The following is a 21,089-nucleotide window of genomic DNA, read 5'->3' on the forward strand; positions in this document are numbered from 1 at the left end:
CACACACACACACACACACACACACACACACACACACACACACACACACACACACACACACACACACTATTGTGAAATGAAGTCAGTTGTCCTGGATTACAGAAGGCAAAGTCGGTGAAGCATTAGATACATTGTTGAAAACAACAACAAAATTATTAAATATAGATTTCTCTTGAAGTCCCTCTGTATCTCACTCAATTTTAAAACCCAATACAGTATTCATAAAGGAAAATATAGATTAGCTTCTTGGCTCACTCTGAAGCCCACATTGACCCAGCGGCACCACCGAAGCTCACTTGCTCACAGCTCTGGTTTCAGCTCACAGCCAAGAAACGTTGGTTCAAAAAGGAGATGTACATGTTGAGAGAGAGAGAGAGAGTGACTTTCAGACAGAAGAAGCTTTGCTTTGCCCTCTATTTTTGGTCTTTATGTCTAGCCAGTTCTATATGTCCCTTAATGTCGTACTATACCTTAAAACACAAACAAACATGTAGGTTTACTTGACTGGAAAAACAAAACAAAACACCGCTTAACTTGTACTCTTTGTCACTTTCCTTATGTAAATATAGTTGGTGTCAGAAACTGTTGTGGTAACGGATGAATGTATATGAAGGAAAACAGGACTGACAGCAGATTTTGAAGTGACATCCAAGGGTGGCTTCTAGGTCAACAAATTCATTGTGTGAACTGAACTGTGTCACAGAGCACATGAACATGGGTTTAGACATAACACCGCTCAATCACATGCACATACGTGTGACTTATTTAACAGCTGGTAAATTCCAGTGGTTATTTATTGTCATGATTACAGAAAAAGGATAAGGATCTAACATACTGGTATGATGTAACACTGGAAATAATCCTGTTGCATTGCTTATCCACTGTAGCTTTTTAATATTTCATTGTTATTCATATTGTGTTTGAGTTTTGGTGTTGCTACGTTATGTCGATATATTCACTAAATTGTAGTTGTGCAAAATAACCGAAGTCTCCTGAAGAAATGTCTAATAAAATAATTTTGTCCAGTTATAATGTTTGTTTTCAGGAGGAGGTTGCACTAATCTGCTGAGATGTGTAGTCTAATATACAGCTGGATGTGGGACACATAAGTTCAATGGTGAATTATGAACTTTAAAAAAAACCAGCTTGTGTCAAAGGCCACAACATTCCTCAACCAGGACTACTAAAGCTCACCAGCTGCTTGGGGAAATATAATTTGCAGTTTGTGCTGCAGTCCCTACTGAAGGGCAGTATTTCAAAAGTAGAGGAACTATGTGGGTGAGGCTTGCAGTAAATAACATTTTGACAGGAGGCAGAAAAACATAGACCACTGTGGAAACACAGGCAGTCATTAACTTGAAGAAACCCTTGGACTAATACTTCTGGAAGTAAACTTAATTTCAGGGAGAGTAAGGGTGGCCACTTACTCCTTTTCCCAGTGTTTATACTGTTTATCTGGACGTAGGATTTCCAGTGGGAGGAACGTTTCATCCAAGTGACTTCTTCAGGCTCAGAAGAAAGACATGCCATTTTAAAAAGAGTCCAGTGAGCTCATAGATCATTTCTATGAGAGCTTTGGGAATTGACAAAAAGCCCTGATCAGAAGAACCGAGGCCCCTGCTGGTGACATGGCTGCAAAAGTTTGCTTGTGTAGGTGGTGGGTTATCCAGAGCCCTAAAAATGAACACCAGACCTTGGAATTGAATCTAAATGGGGAGCCAGTGAAGTGAGATCAGCATAGGTTTGACATGAGAATGTCTGGAGGTTCTGGTATGGAGTCTTGTAGCAGTATTCGATACAAATTCTAGCTAGGTGAGGCGAGATGACGTACCCGCAAATAAAAGATCTCTTTAAGCAATGTAAGATAATTCAGCTGTAGGATGTGTTTATTTGTACTCATAGAGGCACTGCAAATATGTTACGATGTTAATGTATACACTAACGTGTGACATTTATCTGGTGCCCCAGCAGGGGTCTTTTGTGTGGCGAACATCCTGGCTCATCCTGACCTTTGTGGGAACGTATTCATCACAGCAAGAATTCGGCCTCAAACTGAGAGCCTGCTGGCTCTGTTTGTATATTTAACACATTTTAGGAAACACACATTTAAACTGTATTGACCTTTTAACCTTTTATTGGTTTCAAAGACTCCAGCTGTCTGTACTCATTTTACTATTATAAATGCACATTCTATGAATCTAAACATACCCACTAAAACTACAATCTGGTGAAGCTGTTAACAACTTTTAGACATCTGAAAGTTGTGAATGATTAATGAATGCTAGTGACTGGGCTCATCTTTAACAAGCTGTTGTGTTTGTAATCAAATCAAAAGGAATCTTGATAATTGAAGTTCAACATATTCACCACTACATCTTTATGAGCTTTTTGGAACACAACATATTCATATCATATTAGCCATGCGTCCTTGGAAATAGCACATTATAAAAACATATCTGAAACGTGACATTGACACAGTCGTTTTCACTGTGTGTATCTTTTCAGTGGCTGACAAAGCTGTTACTTTTATCTTATTTGCTCTAAAATTTAGATGTTTTAGAGCAAAACCTCTTTAGGTTTGAAGTTTTATGAGTGCATTTAATCAAATTTGTATTTATATTTGACCTAGGTTACATTAAATTGTACTTTGTGTTTGCAGCGTAATTGATTTCAGCTACCAGCCTAGCCTATTGTAAAGAAAACAAGTCAATGCTGGACAGCATCCCTGACTGTATGATACGGTGGCCCTGAGAGGCCAAACGGACTGCAACACCAGCAATAAGAAAAACGCTGCGAAAGCACACAAAACACAACGGAAATTCACCCAACCACCGTGATGATGAGAGACATTCATAATGGAAAACATGAGTAGAAATGAGAAAATTCCATCAGTCATCATGTCTGAACTGGACTAAACGCAGAACGCAACCCTTTGCACTACACCTCTCTGCACACTGGGTGGCAGGAGGGAGCCAGCGTGAATAAAGGCCCTTCATGTGCTACTGCATCTTGTTGACATGTTGCTTTTTTTTTTTTTCAAACTCTCAATACTTTGAACCGTCCACGTGCTCAAACTCTACAAACTCACTGCATTCTTCAATTGTTCTGTTCTGCATTAGACTTCTGTCGCGGCTATGATGAACGTAAAACTTTGCAGTAATGCAAAGACGTTCAAGTAAGAGTGCAAGAACGGGACTTTTTCCTCATGGCTGTTGACAATGAATAATCCGCATTTTACGTTTTCTACTGAAGCCACACTCACAAACACAGAGAGAATGTAGAGATATTCACAACCGTAGAACAAAACATGGGGATGTGTTGTCCTCCTTCACCTTAAGGTCAATACAATTAGTGTAATTAATTACACTTGGGGCCCAAGGTGCGGGGGCTGATCAGGACAGGGTGGTGGTGGGGTGGGGGTCTGTGGTGTGTGTGTGTGGGGGAGAAAGGACGGGACAAGCCTTTCCTCAGGAAAACATATCACCTTCAACCACAATAGGGTAAACCGCAGGAAATCAGGAAACCGCAGGCAGCAACATTGCTCTCTTGAGTCAGTGAGGACTTTCAGACACGCTCTCACACTCATCACAGACACTCTACAGCCGGGCAGCTCATTTAGCCAACACACTCCAGGATGACATTGGACTGAAACACAGCAAGGCATCGTCATCAGGTAAGTCTGATCCTCTGCAATCATCTATTATTTCATACTGACTGTTTCCGTTGTGATAGAGATTTAAGTTCAAATGATTGTTTTTATGTGGAAATCATTGTGTTTGGCTGTTTTTCACCACCTCTGTCTGTAACATATATACTTAAAGTTGGGTAGTCATTTTTGTGTTTAGAAAAAAACCCCAAACTGATTCGCCGTTCCTCCTTTACTTTTTTCATTTTTGGAAGAGTTTCCCTATCCTGGCTAATTACACAAACAAACAAACAAACAAACAAACAAACAAACAAACAAACAAACAAACAAACAAACAAACAAACAAACAAACAAATAAACAGCTTAGAAAAATCAAGAAAGAATATCAAGGAAAAAAATCATACACAGTTCATATTTGATCAACCCACCAGTTGCTAAGTGTAATACAATGCTGATGTCTGGCTTTTGAGCGTTTGCCAGTCACACTGATTTTATGAACTTTGAGGTCATCTTCTTAAAAAAGACACAACTGATAAATATGATCCCTACTCGTCTACTTTCTTCATCATGAACATTCAGTATTATTTTTCCATCTAGACACTAAAGGATTCAAATGCCAATGCATCACAGTAACCATCTCAACTCGAGTCACTGTTCTGAATTTTTACTAACAAAAGATCAATTGTTGTCACTGTCTGGAGTTTGGCTGTTTCTGTTGGCAGGAACAAAGATGAACAAACAAAAGGAGAACTCTCTTTCACTGCCATCAAAGCAAAAAAAAAAATTGTTCCCCTGCTACTATTTGTTCTATTCAATGTCATTATTTAAAAATGAAGCCCATATAACGAGTAAAAACTGACTGAAATGAGCTTGGCATGATACCGTACAAGCTTTAATCACTATTAAACCCCCTGGGCGACCGTGGCTCAGGGGGTTGGGAATCGCATCTGTAACCGGAAATTCGCCGGTTCGATCCCTGGGCTCTCTGTCCTGGTCGTTGTGTCCTTGGGCAAGACACTTTACCCTACTGGTGTTGGCCAGAGGGGCCGATGGCGCGATATGGCAGCCTCACTTCTGTCAGTCTGCCCCAGGGCAGCTGTGGCTACAACTGTAGCTTGCCTCCACCAATGAGTGAATGAATAGTGGCATTGTAAAGCGCTATATAAATCCAATCCATTATTAAAGCACCTAAAGTATTTTTTCAGCAGCACATGCGGTATGAAACTAAACACTGTTTCTTGTTCTTGATCATGAAGCAGTAGCCTCTCATTATAGTGGAAGTAAAACAAAGTATACTTACTGAATTAATGAAAAAGTACAAATGAAAGAAAAACATACTCCTGGGTTCCAAAAAAGTAACCACCACATCTGACCACAAGTAATCATATGAAATATTATGACCACATCATAAGGCAAAAAAACACAATAATGAAAAACAGCCAAAGCAGAAAAAAATGGAGAGTCAGACAAAAACAGCAATAAAATTATATATCAGTCGCATCTACTGTAGGCCTGGTGTTAATATAATGTTGAGTCAGCAGGGGGTGCTTTTTGCCTTCAGTACTTTTTAAGATTCTGTAACAATTTGCTCATTGAATATGCAACGCATGAGAGCTGACAATTTTATGTTTTCTACGTATAACAGCACAATGACTTGATTTTTTTTAAAAACTGTAAGTGGAAAAACAATCTTTAGATACCTTTAATAGGTAGTAAAGTTACTTAAGCACTTAAGAACTAGCTGTCCTGTTTCTCACCAATATCCCACCCAGGGCTGTGTGCAGTCTTGCATATATTAGCCAATACATATCACCTGAACAGCACCTTAGCTTCTTTTCTCTAAGTCTTGTTCGGGGGATGAAACGGCATTCTTCAAAAGGATATTCCAGCACTAGAGAGCACAATAACAGCACTGCTATAGGATATACACTACCCATTGTGTTGCGTTCTTCTTACTATGAAGGTCAAATATATTTCACATGAAAGTATTCAGGGAGCTCTAATGCCCTATTGTTGTCGCTTTGGCTTTTTGTCACTCCCACCAGGACAGAAATGTTTCATAGAGGGATAAAGGTGAACATTTTGCTCTGATGTGCAGTGACAATTCCCTACAAGGCGACGAGTGGCTCCAGAACTTTGTCAATAACTTGCCCACCGCAGAGTCACCAGATCCCATCACTTTAAGGATCAAAAGTTCTACTTTTTTCCTTTAATTTGTCACATACTCGTATATTTGAAACTAATGTGATACCACCTGGATTCTCGGTATGAAACTGACTATTTGTGTTTCCCTGGAAACTGTTTTGTCACTAAGGTGTAAATCGGGGCCAAGAAGAACAGCAAAAACTCAGTTTCATCACCTTATATTAGAACTGAAAAAACGTCACAAACCAACTCTTATATAAAAAATGTCATTTAAAGTTATTTTAACTTTTAGTTTAAAATGAGTTCACTTATAAGTAGTTTGAAATGAAACCTCTGAACGAATTCTTTGGGGCATGAAATTATATTATTTTGCTCTTATCTTGGTAGGTTAAAGCCCGGGTATGTCTGGTACTCATGTCCTAGTTAATGTTAACTGTGGGTAATGTTGACAGATCTCTGTAGGTTGTGTTTTATCCCAGTTGTTCCATCCTAAGTATTTCCATAAAATTACAAACAAAAATCTAAATTAAAAGAAAAAGAAAAGAAAACATTTTTCCTAGATCTTACACATTATCTTTGTTTTGCAGTTTGTTAACGTATTAAATGCAACCATGCCCATTCTGAAGAAACTCCCGGGAAGATCCAAGAGCTGCCACGAGTTCCCCAGAGTGAACGGTGAACTGATTCTGCCTCGCCTAGACTTAGACATCAGGGACTTGAACGAGCTCAAGGACCTGAAGGAGCTTAATGAACTGAAGGAACTAAACAAGAACCTGAACCCCTTTGAGGATGTGGACCTGGATGATGATGATGACAGGAACAGAGGTGACATGGGCCTCATTATGGGGGAGGTCAAGGGTAACCTCCAGCTGAAGTCGTCCTGTGATGGTGAAGAGGAGGAGAACGAGGTAAATGCTGGGAAACACGGGGCAGGGAATCCTAAAGTGAAGCCACTGCGGGGGACCCTTGAGCGGATCTGTGGAGTGTCTCCCCTTAAGACCCTTGGAAAATTGGGAAAGGGGCTTCGCATATCAGGACGGAGTGTATGGGGGAACAGCACCCCACACTACAGCCCTGGAGATTCAAATACACTACCAGCAGAGAAAGAGAAAAGAAAAGGACTACGCAGGAGCTCAGAGGGAATAATGACCCTGCTTCGGTGAGGAGAGATTTGAAGTAGAAAGAAAGCAGTTTTTAAACAATTTAACCTGTGGCACAGTTGTGGTTTGACGTTTACATTCACTCATCATTGACCTAAATGTTCTTTTTTCCAGGTGTAATCATTGTGCAGCATGCTTTTGCACTTTGAGTGTACAAGTTTGAATTGACATTGGATTTTGTCACATCCACACAGGGCCAAATGTATACATATAGGCTAAAATATATTCATACACTCACTTGAATCTTTTAATAGGTGACACTGAAGGTCCACTGAATGTCTTTTAACTTGCCGAGGCCTACTAACTTCTCATTAGTGATCACCATTGACTACAACTGGTACTTTATCTTTGTCAGCACAAAAAGGATGTGTTTCACAGCTCACAGCACACATGGGATTAACTAATACTCGTAACAATGGGAAAATCCAGAGAAGTCTGTGGGAAAAGATGATTAATAAGAACTCTAAATTTACGTAAATTTAAGCTGGGAAGGTGTCTTAGTCATTTCCACAAAACTGCAGATTCTGAGCTCATCATTTGAAAGAGTTGTGCCCAAGCACAAGTTCTAAAAATAAAAATTGGCTAGAATATTCAGAAACATCCCTAACCATAACCCAGAAAAACTGCTGGCATAACTGTCCACAGCGAAGCAAGTTTTACATTTCAGGGTTAATCCATTTGTAGAAATTTGTAGCTCCCTATGTGGACGAGCCAAATGCCTTGTGGGAAAGTTTTATTGTCAGACGAGACAAGACTGAGTCACAGTTAAAAGAGGTACGTTTGGAAGAGGCTTTCAAACCTGTGCCAGTGTTCAGCGTTCAGCATTGGTAAGCTACTGTTTGCTTTGAGTGCTCGAGTAGAGTAGAAAACCACTACATAAGAACCAGTCCATTTACCATTTACCAAATTAACAGCCAGATGCTTTAAACCTTGACATAACTGGGTGATCCAATGGGGCAATAATGTAAAAACGCACATTAAAATGGTTCTGGAATAGGCTAATATTAAGCTTCTGGCATGGCCTTCCCAAATCCCAGACCTCAACCCCGTTGAAAAATTCTGGACTATGCTGGATTTGTGCCAGGAAACCAACCAATTTAAATAAGATTTTTACTAATTCTGCCAAGAGTACAGGTCAAATATCCAGCAAGAATTATGCCAGGAGCTTGTCGGTGATCAGAAGTTCAGGCGCAACTGTCTAAGCAACAAATATTAGTGGGGGCATCTGTATTTCTTTAAGCCTGTATATACCTTTGACCCTGTGTGGATTAGAGAAAATCCAAAACGAAAGAAAATTTGTGCAAACAATTTTTGGTTAATTTTTAAGTCATTGAAGATGTAGGACTGGAAAAAGAACATTTCAAAGAAATCAAGCCCCCAAATTACCGTGATATTCACAGCCATGTAAATTCTGATGACAACTGTATGTCACTTATGTGAAGCAACTCTATGCTCATTGGACTCATATGATGCTTTTGATTGCATTAAAAAATAGTTTTTCAGCGACTGAGAATAAAAGTCCTGTTTACTGGTCAGTGACAGAATAACATATAGTGCCCTTATTTCCTAAGCGGTTGTGTAATTTGCTGTGGTAACTTGTTGATCTAAGGAACCTCTTTTGTTTTTCTGTGGCATGTTGTGTACTTGCTGTCCTCACTCAATGGGACTATTTTTAGACGAGGTAGCCACACACGGCAGCAACACTGTGAATGTGTGGCACTCAAAGCACAGGTTTTCCTAGGAACTCCGTACAGGACAATACAAACCTCATGCACTCATTAAAGTCCTTGCATCATTTAGGGCCATGATTTATGCTCTTTGTCATTGCTGTGGATGTTCTGCAGCTTCACTGGTCGACGGAAGGAGGAGCGCAGAGAAAGCCTGCCCTGTGGAGACCTGAGCGTAGGCAACGAGGTAGAGACTTCCAGGCGATCATCCTTCCTCAGGATGGTCAGTCTGGGCAAGCTAAAGAGGGAATCCATGTCAGACAAGGCATCCCAAGAGGCGGAGGAGGAAATGGAGGAGGAGGCAGAGGATCCAGTAGTGAAAACCAGAGAGCCCCTCTCAGGTAATAATTAAGAAGTCGATAAAAAAAAATTACTTTCCAAGTGACCCTGTAGACTTTAGCAAAGAATCTACATTACATTAGTTAATATTTCAGGTCAAATTTCAACAGCAGTTGTTGAAACCTAGACAACCCTCTGATGAGGTTAAAACTTTTCACTTGGGAGTCACTGCGCTCACTTACCATCAGGCTGAAAAGGAGAGGAAGTAGGGTCAGAAATGTTCCCCAGCTTCCTCTAGATAATTCAGTCCAGCTACTGTTTGGAGACTCTGGCAGGGAATTTTATCAGGAACAGAGGAATGTGCAGACAAACCTGCAACAAACAGGCGAGTTTGTCAGCCAGGTACATGCACAGCTGCTGAATGAGATACGTGCATTAACATATTTGTCACTAAACCTATTACCTCTAAACTTGTGTTTCTCTTCTGGTTTCCCACAGTTCTGGAGATCTTACAGCTGGTCAATCACAGGGACCTTCTCCTGGCTGACACACACATTCAGGAACTGGAGCGAGAGTGTGAGCTCCTGTCTCTCCTGCCAAACACAACTCCTCCTACCCTCACTCCTACCCTGTGTCCCAGTACTCCACCCAGCATGTTGTCTTTGTCCTCTTCCTTTGATGAGTCCCTCAGCTCTAATGCGACTTTGGACTCAAGCCGGAGAAAAGCTAAGGATGTGGAGCTCCTGTATGAAGCCCTTCAGAAGGAGATGTGGGATGTGGTGCGGGAGTCACTCCGCCAGCCTAGTGCTGGCCCCAACCTTGGTCTGGTGGTGCTGGTAATCCAGCAGGAGGAGCATGCTGATGCTGCCTGGGCTCTGAGGGAGGAGACTAAGCCAGAGCAAGAGGTCCCCCGCATCCAGCCCAGCCAGCGTCCCCGGCGACTGAAGATGAAGTGGAGGCAGGCTGTAGCGGAGGCTGCAGACTGGAGCTTGCCACATCAGGTAGACACCCAAGCAGGCCAGTTGGCCTCGTATCTGGAGCGCCTGAAGTGTCGAATGGTGGATGATCTGGATGCAGCGAGAAGGAACGCTATATCTATTTACCCAGAGGAGTTTGCAGCCTTCCAGGTGTATGTGGAAAGTTACCATCGAGCTGTGGCCAAACGTCTTCGCACTATTACCAGTGGCCCACTGCAGATCACAGACGTATACTCACTACTTGACTGGTTCTACAACATCTACAACAGGTTGGTAATGATTGCCTGCTCCAATAACGACACACACAACAAGTCTTTATTCCTAGTTAAATTTTTAAATTAATTCTTTCCCACCAGGGATGTCCTAGGAACAATCGGGACCACCACACCCATCAACTACAGCACACTGGATGGTATTCTGCCTCAAGAGACAGTGGATAGGCTGGAACAAGACTGCATTAGTGTAGTCAGGGTGAGAAAAGAGTGTTTGAATGTCTGTTGCTGGGAAAATGTGGATAAGCGATGCATTTAAATTTCCTGCTTTTTCAATTTTCAGGATAAGGTGACAACAGAGCTGATCCATGTGCTGGATGAAGAGGAGAGGCGGTGGGCTCAGACTCTGCACATAGAGGAGTATCAGTCTCACCTAGCATGCTCAGTAATCCAGGTACAAAGCCGTACTATTTCAGTAACATTTTCCTTGAATGAAACCTTTGTCTTATCACTCATGTCTTTGAAAATTTCAGAGGGTAAAGGTGGATTTGGACAGATCTACATCTGTGAACCAGTTTCTAGGAGCAAGAGTGGCTCGCTGCAGTCTCATTGGATTGGTTGACTTCATTTACAGGTGTGTGGACAGTAGTTTAAGGTTATAGCTGTTAAATCATATCTATATATCTATCTACTGAGAAAGAGAGAGAGAGAGTATTTGCATTCAAAGTGTTCTCATAAAACCTCTATGCATTCAGTTTCCAGAGGAAGGTGGAGATGTTTCATGACAGTCAGGCAGAATTTGGAGACCGAGGAGATGGATATGTGTCAAGGACTATAGCTCTGGTTAACTGCTGTCCTCCTCTCAGGTTGGCAAAGATCAGTGAAACTTCATATCTGAACATTTTCTAAAAGAGCTACAGAAACTAAACTGAAATGTCATATTTCTTGTGTAATGTGTAGATCCTTTGTGGACCGCTGCAGGCAGTGTGACCCACAGGGCAGTGAGGAATCTGCGCAGAAAGCCAACTCCTCATTGGACAGGATCATCAACCAGTCAGTGAGGGTGCTGACTGACAGGCTATTTGACCACATCAGAGTGAGTAGGACAGTGGCAAGATTCATCTGAGCCATTAAAGATGGTTTTCCGGAAACATAATTACAATCATGACCCAGATGTGCTGTGCTTAACAAATTTATGAGAGCATCACCCAATAATAATAATAATAATAATAATAATAATAATAATAATAATAATAATAATAATACATTTTATTTAAAAATAGCGCCTTTCAAAGCACCCAAGGACACTGTACAACAGATAAAAACACAAAAACTGGAAATATACACAATAATAAGAATAACAGATAAAAGTTAAGAGCATGCAGAGGTTTAAACATAAGCAATTTTAAACAGATGAGTTTTGAGGGTGGACTTAAAAAGAGGGAATGAACTAATAATGTTCCACAGCTACCCTAAATTAACAGTACTGTAATGGTAATCGGCAAAATTATTGTGTGTGTTACTGCAATGGTTGCTCCAGTATGCACAAGCTCTTCAATAAAATTATATTTTAATGCTAAAATATAATTATTTTTCTTATCAAAGAATTTTTCAATTTACTGTACAAAAAGAAAAAAACATTAAAGCACATTATTATTTATCAGGTTAAGATACAAAATTACAGTTATTTACTTGCATTCCTGAACAGAAAAATAGTTTTAGTGGTTGAAGGTTATGCTTTTGGTACAAAGCACAAATTCATTTCATTAAGTTTACTTATTATTAGTTCTGAACAAGTTTCTGGCAGATTTGTGTTCATGACAGGTAAGCTAAAACAAAACAGTATTTTTTTGTAGCTAAGTTTCTGGTCACATACTTGTGTCTTTTATTATTTTGATAATACACCGAATTATATGGAGAACTTACATGTAATACATGAAAAGTCAGTATTTGGGCAGAAGTGTTTTGTGTACACACAGCTGTTTAGTGTATCATTAGCTGTGTCGTTAGCTGTGTCGTTAGCTGTTTCGTTAGCTGTTTCGTTAGCTGTTTCGTTAGCTGTTTCGTTAGCTGTTTCTTTAGCTGTATCATTAGCTGTTTCGTTAGCTGTATCATTAGCTGTTTCGTTAGCTGTTTCGTTAGCTGTTTCTTTAGCTGTTTCGTTAGCTGTATCATTAGCTGTTTCGTTAGCTGTTTCGACAAAAACAGCTAATAAATACAACTGTCCAACATGATGATGATAACAATGATAATAATAATAATAAACAATGAGTATAAAGTACAGTGTTTACCTCATTCCTATATCTGAAATTTCAAGTAATAAAACCATCCACACTAATTCAGTTAAAAGGACTAGATGTTACAGCCCCTGATAATGCATTGCTTTTGATGGAGAGACTCTTGAGGGATGGCTGTTATGAGGAAAGGCAGCCCAGAAACTTTGCCAGCAGCCCACGTCGTTGTGTGCTCACTTTCAGTCTTTTACCCAGGCTAATCTGCTGTTTTCCTTCCTTGGTTAGGTTTACCAAACCTAAATCTGTTCTTCATCTGTACTTTGTCTGTTGCCTTTCTAGCCTTTCTTTGACAAACTGATGAAGAGAAAGTGGCTGAACAACACAGAGGCCTTCGAGGCTATTGAAGCCAGTATTAAACAGCATTTCAAGAAATTTAGAAGGATGGACTCTCCACCCTATCAGGTCAATACATGTTTGAAATGGTAGTCCATAACATTTTCAATGTATAAAGGTATGAAACTATATAAAACTATAGCTAATCTACAATTGCTGTTATGACTGACAGACACTGGTGGGTGAGGTGCACCGGCGGGTCCTAGTGGAGTATGTGAGAGCCATTATGAGGGGACGCCTCATGTGCACATCCTCCAAGATGAGGAAGAGGATGGCTTTCCGCCTGCAAGATGAGGCCAAGCAGCTCAAAGGACTCTTTAAGGATCTGGTAAGTCTGGTCTGCAGACACAAAACTTTTTTTTTATTAGACTGTGTTAGTGTGGAAAAGAAAAGTATATTTTAGAGTATATTTTAGAGCTAATGGTCTCCAAATATGGAGAAGGAAATTCACAGAGTCCAAGACACAAGTAGTGGTTCTGTTTCCGGGGAGCACAAACAGATCCAAAGTGCTGATTCTCAAAAACTTGGAATGGCGAGGGGGAAAGAGTGTGCTGGCTGTGACTGGAGCCTGACCCTGGAATTTCCTAGGTCAGGAATAACTCAGACAGTGTTGATACAGGACTGAGCTCTGAAAAATGGCTGCCGTCAGTGAGATGGAGATGGATGAACCGGGCTTACGTTAGCACTTGCCAAAGTGGGGAAGAGGGAGTCAAACAACGAGGCCTGACGGCATGGCATTTGCCCCCTTTCTATCTACAAGTTCAAACAAGTGTCCGTCACCTCAGCTGACAACAGGAAGCTGCTGTGTTCGGAGGAAACTTCCTGTTCCTGTCAGCTGGCGCACTTTGATGTGGCTCTGGAATGGCCTTGATGGCCTTTTTCGCTGAGGAGTGGGATGAAGTTTCTGTGGAAACTGGGAACTTAGGAGCATTGGGGGGAGGATGAGTTTTTAACGACCACCAAAAAAAGACGTTGTTATTTTTAGTGAGTGGCAAGCAACCTCTCTTTTCCTCAGTGTTCCTGAGAAAAAAACAAGAACTGGGAAAGCAGAGGTTGAGGTCTGGTATTCACTAATCAAATTCCTAAGTGTTTGGCCTCCAGAGGCATTAACCTGTGCTTCCTCTGTGGGTTTCATTGTTCACTAAACTGCTTGTCACTTCTTGCCTGAAAAACACATTAAGACTTAAGAAGAGGTCATTTGGATGGGCAATGATAATAAATAAGTGGAACTCGTGTCTTCTTGCAGTCCATTTGTGCTCTTCTCATTCTGTCCATCCAATGTCTCGTCTCTCGCTCACTGTTTTTCTTTGAAACTTTTGCACATTTAAGTGCATGTGTCTTGTAAACAGTGACCAAAGATGTCTGCAGATTCTTTTGAGACTTTTATATCTAACAATACATTACCATTAGATGTGCAAGGATGCCAGCCTTTAGCCTTTTATGTGTTTTGAAATTTCATCCACTGTATTTGAGGTATTTTAGGTGTAATCACCAGAACTAAGTGCCCAAACCACATTATAAGTTCAAACAAAAGCACAGCTGGACAACTTGACAGATTTATATTTATTTATGTAGCGTGCTTGCATTTATATGCTACTTTTGTAGTCTTACTGACGTTCAAAGTACTTGATTTATCTTGTAGTCCTGAGTTTCCTGTGAATGAATTGTCGCCTCTTCTCTGCCTCAGGAATCGAGCTCCTCCTGGTTGGACAGCATCATCTGTCACCTTGCTGACATCATTCTCCTGGAGGACACGCCCTCCATCCAAATGGAGGTGGCTGTCCTGGTGAAAGAATTTCCAGATATACGGTAAGGATTCCGCCCCCCCCCCCCCCCCCCTCACAAATGAACAGTCTTGAAATGTTACAACCAGGAAACATCTATAAAACAGATGCTCTCTGCACTGGTCCCTCCCAAAGGTCCTATATTCTTTTATGCTTACAGCTACACATTCGCTGTGTTGTTTTTGGCACTGCGCTAAAACAAGAAAAATGTAAGCCTGCATATGTTGTTTTGTTGCAATGGATCAAAACAAGGAAAAGGAGCGCGGAAACATATCTACATTAACTTTGCTATTTTTGGAGCGGTGCGGGTCTGTTTTGAGAATGGATGAAGCAGACAAGCCTCTGGGGGGGAGTTCCAGCCTGTTTGTGCACAGATTAAGACTCACATTAGTGACGGTTTTCGACCTAATGCACGTGATGCATAACCCTCCAAGGAACAGACAGGAAGCTGCTGCCGAATACTTCCTGTTCCTGCCATCCTGCAGGAGACAGACTGGTGCCACTCTTTGAGTCAGAGAGAGAAAGGTGTGGAAGAAAAGAGAAAAAGTAGCAGTTCAGACCTAGAGACACATTAACTTGCTGCATTTGTTTGTACCTTATGACAGACCCGCAAGTCTTTCAGGAGATCAAATGCAGGATTTTCCGAGTCTTTTATTTATCTACCTTAAGAGTCACATTGTGCACATACGGCTGTGTCTACATATTGTGGATAAAAAGTATGAAAAAATCCAATGATAAATAAAATACAGTGCTTAACAATTTATTAGATCACCACCCAATGTAAGGTTTATGCCACAGCTGCTGGTAGTTATCAAAATCATTTTCTCATTTACAGTGGGGCAAAAAAGTATTTAGTCAGCCACCGATTGTGCAAGTTCCCCCACTTAAAATGATGACAGAGGTCAGTAATTTGCACCAGAGGTACACTTCAACTGTGAGAGACAGAATGTGAAAAAAAAATCCATGAATCCACATGGTAGGATTTGTAAAGAATTTATTCGTAAATCAGGGTGGAAAATAAGTATTTGGTCAATAACAAAAATACAACTCAATACTTTGTAACATAACCTTTGTTGGCAATAACAGAGGTCAAACGTTTACTATAGGTCTTTACCAGGTTTGCACACACAGTAGCTGGTATTTTGGCCCATTCCTCCATGCAGATCTTCTCGAGAGCAGTGATGTTTTGGGGCTGTCGCCGAGCAACACGGACTTTCAACTCCCGCCACAGATTTTCTATGGGGTTGAGGTCTGGAGACTGGCTAGGCCACTCCAGGACTTTCAAATGCTTCTTACGGAGCCACTCCTTTGTTGCCCGGGCGGTGTGTTTTGGATCATTGTCATGTTGGAAGACCCAGCCTCGTTTCATCTTCAAAGTTCTCACTGATGGAAGGAGGTTTTGGCTCAAAATCTCACGATACATGGCCCCATTCATTCTGTCCTTAACACGGATCAGTCGTCCTGTCCCCTTGGCAGAAAAACAGCCCCATAGCATGATGTTTCCACCCCCATGCTTCACAGTAGGTATGGTGTTCTTGGGATGCAACTCAGTATTCTTCTTCCTCCAAACACGACGAGTTGAGTTTATACCAAAAAGTTCTACTTTGGTTTCATCTGACCACATGACATTCTCCCAATCCTCTGCTGTATCATCCATGTGCTCTCTGGCAAACTTCAGACGGGCCTGGACATGCACTGGCTTCAGCAGCGGAACACGTCTGGCACTGCGGGATTTGATTCCCTGCCGTTGTAGTGTGTTACTGATGGTGACCTTTGTTACTTTGGTCCCAGCTCTCTGCAGGTCATTCACCAGGTCCCCCCGTGTGGTTCTGGGATCTTTGCTCACCGTTCTCATGATCATTTTGACCCCACGGGATGAGATCTTGCGTGGAGCCCCAGATCGAGGGAGATTATCAGTGGTCTTGTATGTCTTCCATTTTCTGATGATTGCTCCCACAGTTGATTTTTTCACACCAAGCTGCTTGCCTATTGTAGATTCACTCTTCCCAGTCTGGTGCAGGTCTACAATACTTTTCCTGGTGTCCTTCGAAAGCTCTTTGGTCTTGGCCATGGCGGAGTTTGGAGTCTGACTGTTTGAGGCTGTGGACAGGTGTCTTTTATACAGATGATGAGTTCAAACAGGTGCCATTCATACAGGTAACGAGTGGGGGACAGAAAAGCTTCTTACAGAAGACGTTACAGGTCTGTGAGAGCCAGAGATTTTCCTTGTTTGAGGTGACCAAATACTTATTTTCCACCCTAATTTACGAATAAATTCTTTACAAATCCTACCATGTGGATTCATGGATTTTTTTTTCACATTCTGTCTCTCACAGTTGAAGTGTACCTCTGGTGCAAATTACTGACCTCTGTCATCATTTTAAGTGGGGGAACTTGCACAATCGGTGGCTGACTAAATACTTTTTTGCCCTACTGTAGTTTTTTATTCTGTAATGTTTACATACACAAGTGCTTCTTGTTTTTACTTTATTCAGTGTTAGTTTAAGTTTAAATGAAGCTTGTAAATTTAAGTAGGCCCAATATGATTTAAAACCATCACCATGCAAAATTTTAGACAGGAACTGAATTTTCTGTCCTTCCCAGAAGTGAACACAGTGACTCAGAGAAAATGACCGTTACTCGGCGTCATGGCACTTCTTAACAACACCACACAGATCTAATTTCCGATTCATACCCATTTATCCTTCGTCCTCCCTGTATCCTTCCTCTTTGCAGGAAGAAGCATGTCTCCACCCTGCTGAATGTTCGAGGGATGATGCGGCAGGCAGAGCGACAGGAGATCCTCAATGTCGTCAAAGATTTTGAATGCAGCAGCACCCTCATGTGCCGGGACCACGCCCTCTTTTCCGATATTCCCATCACCTCAGAGGTGCACTGCATCAGCCTGGGTTTCCTCCGCCTCGCCATGACCGTCTCCAACTGGTTCTCAGAGCACCGGCCAAGACGGAGAGGCAGAGTAAGCATCAGGAACGCTACACCTCAGCCTGCAGAGAATAAGGAAGATGCGACTAAACTTCACAGAGAAGACTAGCCACTAGTGTTTGTGCTAGGAGAGTAGTCACAGGCATACTGCGAAGATGAGATGTACATGCACCTTGACCAAAACTGATTTTGTCACCAGCCACTTAAAAAAAACCTCAGGTACTGCACATACTGTACATCCTCAGTGACAATTCTCCATTTCCTCGTGTTCGCTTTTGCTTTAACGGTGAAACAAACTGTGTATTTTAATAACTCACCATGATTTACAGTACTTTGCTGTTTATTTACACCTCTACAGAAGTAAACAAAAAAGAATATATCCTCTGAATGTAACATCATGTTCATTAGTTTTTCAGCTTAATTATCATTGCACAAAAAACTTCAATATGATTTACAATGTCTGCTCTTCAGCATATATTTACCCAATGATATATACCCTTTCTCTGGTATATAGAGCATATGGATGTACAGTACTGTGCATAAAAAGTTAAAGACACTTGCTGTTGTTTAGCTGTTTGCTTCTTATCCAGATACCTGATCTGTTAAAAAGTCATTCTGCTGCGTGCAATTAGGCCAATATGACGCTGGCTTTGGTGATAAGAAAAACAAAGGGTCCTGAACATTTGGACCTAATCTGGGATCATTCTGACACTTACCGATATAACTGGCAAATGTTGTGAGTGTTACAAATGTGGATATAAGATAAAGTGGACCTGTGGCTGAGCTGCAGAAGTCACATTTGCACCAAATCCAATGAGGTGGGTCAGATTTGGGCCAAACATTCATTGCTATATATAACATGAAAGAAGTCATAAAATAACTGTGGCAAGGTCTCCAAGATCCTTTGATCAAACAAAAGTGGTGCAGTTTTATTGGTGTTTTTTCATGACTGCACTTTGAATTAAACTAATACAGAAAAATGCAAAATTGCTTTATTTTCTTCAAAACATCCTCCATTTACATTTTACTTTTACAATGTTTTCTTAGTACTGCATATTAATTTTATGGAAATCTGTTGTGTCACTGTGAATGAAATGGATCTATTGCTGGAAACATAATAAAAGCCCATTGACTGGGTCGAGTAAAGTGATTCAGCAGCTATGTCATTGTGGGTTCAAATTCTGTTTTGCATTTCAGGTAAAAAATGGAATGTGTTCTACGTACTGACGTGCTTCAGTTGAGTTCAGTTTCAATTTTATAGCAATCACACAAACCCCTACCTCAACCACTTGGCGAGAAGGAAAAACCCAATTTTAACGGGAAGACTCAGCGAGGGGCAGCGAATCGGATGCAGTTGGTTGGAGCAGGAGAGACAGTGTTTAGTAATTATTATTTATTAAATGCAGCAGTACTGTATAAACATACAGAGAGTGCAAAAAATAGTGTAGAAGGAACCCTCGCTGCATCATGGGAAACCCCACGGCAGCCTAAGCCTATTGCAGCGTCACTAAGGAATGGTTCAGACTCACCTGATCCATCACTAACTATCGGTTTGATCAAAAACAAAAGTTTCAAAAGCAGTGACGGTGAATTTTCTGAATCCAAACCGGGAGCCGGTCCCACAGATGGCTTAATAATGCTCGGCTTCTGACTAAACTTTTATCAAATCTAGGAACCGCACGTAAGCCACCAGTCTGAGAACAAGATGCTCTGTTAGGAAAATAAGGTGTTGTGTGACCTTTCAGAGCCTGAGTGTGTGGGGAAAGGTTTCAAATTCACCTGTGAATTTAACAGAGAGCCAATGAAAAGAAGCTAATATGGGAAACACATGGTTTCTTTTTATAGCTCCAATTCTGGATTAACTGAAGACTTTTCAGGGATCTGTTAGAGTGATCTGGTATTAAGGAAGCAGAGGAGTCGGGCCTAGAAGGTTATTTACTGGCACCTCAAAAACCCGTGGTACATGGCCTGATAATAAAGATAAGTTAATCATATTTACAATTGAAGGATTAATTAATGGTGGAACTTTATTAAGCAGCAGGAATGGGGTCTAAAAGACACAATGATAGTTTTTAGGAAGAACTGATTGAAGTTAGCTTGTTCTTGGATTGGTCTAATAAAATATCATCATTTATCATAACAGAGCACTAAATTAGACTTTAAAAAGTCTGAGAAATCCAATAGAAATTGAGTAACTGTTAGAATGGATATGCTTTTAGTCAGTTACTCTGCCAGCTTCTAACTTTAGGTGCTGTGACCCCTGATCACCGGAGGGTCAGACATGCTGTCTAGCACTATGTTAAACAATACATACCAAGTGGTACTCTGACAAACAGGCACTGGACCGACACACAATCTATGTAGCCAACACATATACGCCCACCTACACATAAAGTCTTTGTTGTTTATCTTAAGAGTAAGGCTGCTTTGTTCAGTAAACAGAGCTTTAAATATGGAGCTCAAGAACAACGACTGCACTGTCTTGCAACAAGAAGGGTCATCCAACCCGGGGCCAACAACGGGATGTTTTTTACTAAACAAAGATTTCCTGTTGTCCGCTGAGGTGCCAACGGATGCTTTTATTGGAGCCAAGTTTACGTTATGCACTAGGAGGGAACTTCCCTTCTGCTGCTGCCGCTGAGCTTTTTCATGTCTGAGCTGCTCGTGGGCTTACCATAACAAAGTTGGCCAGCCCCAGCAGGGGTCATTCTACATGCCGACCTCTCAGAGGATCTGTATTTGAATTCTGAATGAGTGGCCGTGTGCTTTGAAATAACTCGGGAGGTTTGCCATGAGTGTGTGGGATTTCACAGCAGGTGGTGGGATATATTTATTTGAAAAGCATGGAACTGCAGATGTTTGGCCATCTCCATGTCCCCTTACCGCAGTAAGGTCAGTGTAGTAAAGGGTGGTCACACGACACGATCCAGCAAGTTTATTTTAAGTGCTTTTGGTAAATTTACATTCACATATAAACTTGCTGCTTCACATTGATTCATTTCAATTTCTGATCATTAGAAATTATTAGTAATTATTCAATAATAACCATGTATTCCATTTGGAAATATTGACAGAAAACAACACATTTAGTCCTGCAGACATGTTTTCAGATAAAAAGTAAGAATCCTCTCCACTCTGCCACTAACCTCACAGTAGAACAGTCTTTGTCACTACTATTAATGCAGCTCTCAAATCAGCTTTTTATACTCCCTGCTATGGTTTCCATGTATTGATCAGTGGTAAAGATATTTCTTACTGTGTTGATTTGTTGCGCATTTTCAAAAAGGTATTTTCAACCAGACAACTGTGGCTCATAAGATATTTGGTCATTTTTGTACCATTGCCTCATTGTGTGGGAAAATCCATTAGAGTCAAGTAGATCAGCACTCAGACCAACAACCATGCCACTTTCACTCACCTTTCTTCCTGACGTTCAGTTTGAACATCAGCAGCTTGTTTTGACAGGTGTAAGTAATAAAGTGGCTGCTGATGTGTGCAGTGTGACTTTATTGGACTGTACAGTAGTTAGTGGTATGCTCTCCAATTGCGTACATTTGCCTTTTCTGTTTTCTGATCTGTAAGTATAGTA

General features: G+C 41.1%; 1 protein-coding gene across 1 annotated transcript; it reads left to right on the forward strand.

Moving 5' to 3' along the window:
• Nucleotides 1-3,482: 3,482 nt before the first annotated feature.
• On the forward strand, nt 3,483-19,741 carry exoc3l2a (exocyst complex component 3-like 2a). The gene is made up of 13 exons (XM_005935994.3): nt 3,483-3,673; nt 6,379-6,950; nt 8,796-9,019; nt 9,456-10,203; nt 10,291-10,405; nt 10,490-10,600; nt 10,680-10,780; nt 10,902-11,012; nt 11,107-11,242; nt 12,720-12,842; nt 12,946-13,101; nt 14,461-14,582; nt 17,294-19,741. Exons 2-13 carry the CDS (start codon nt 6,403-6,405, stop codon nt 17,607-17,609), a joined length of 2,811 nt encoding a protein of 936 aa, XP_005936056.1. The 5' UTR covers nt 3,483-3,673; nt 6,379-6,402; the 3' UTR covers nt 17,610-19,741.
• The last annotated feature ends 1,348 nt before the right edge of the window (nt 19,742-21,089 follow it).

Source organism: Haplochromis burtoni, unplaced genomic scaffold (genome assembly GCF_018398535.1).
Source record: "Haplochromis burtoni strain Fernald_Lab_line unplaced genomic scaffold, NCSU_Asbu1 Contig_24, whole genome shotgun sequence".
NCBI lineage: Eukaryota > Metazoa > Chordata > Actinopteri > Cichliformes > Cichlidae > Haplochromis > Haplochromis burtoni.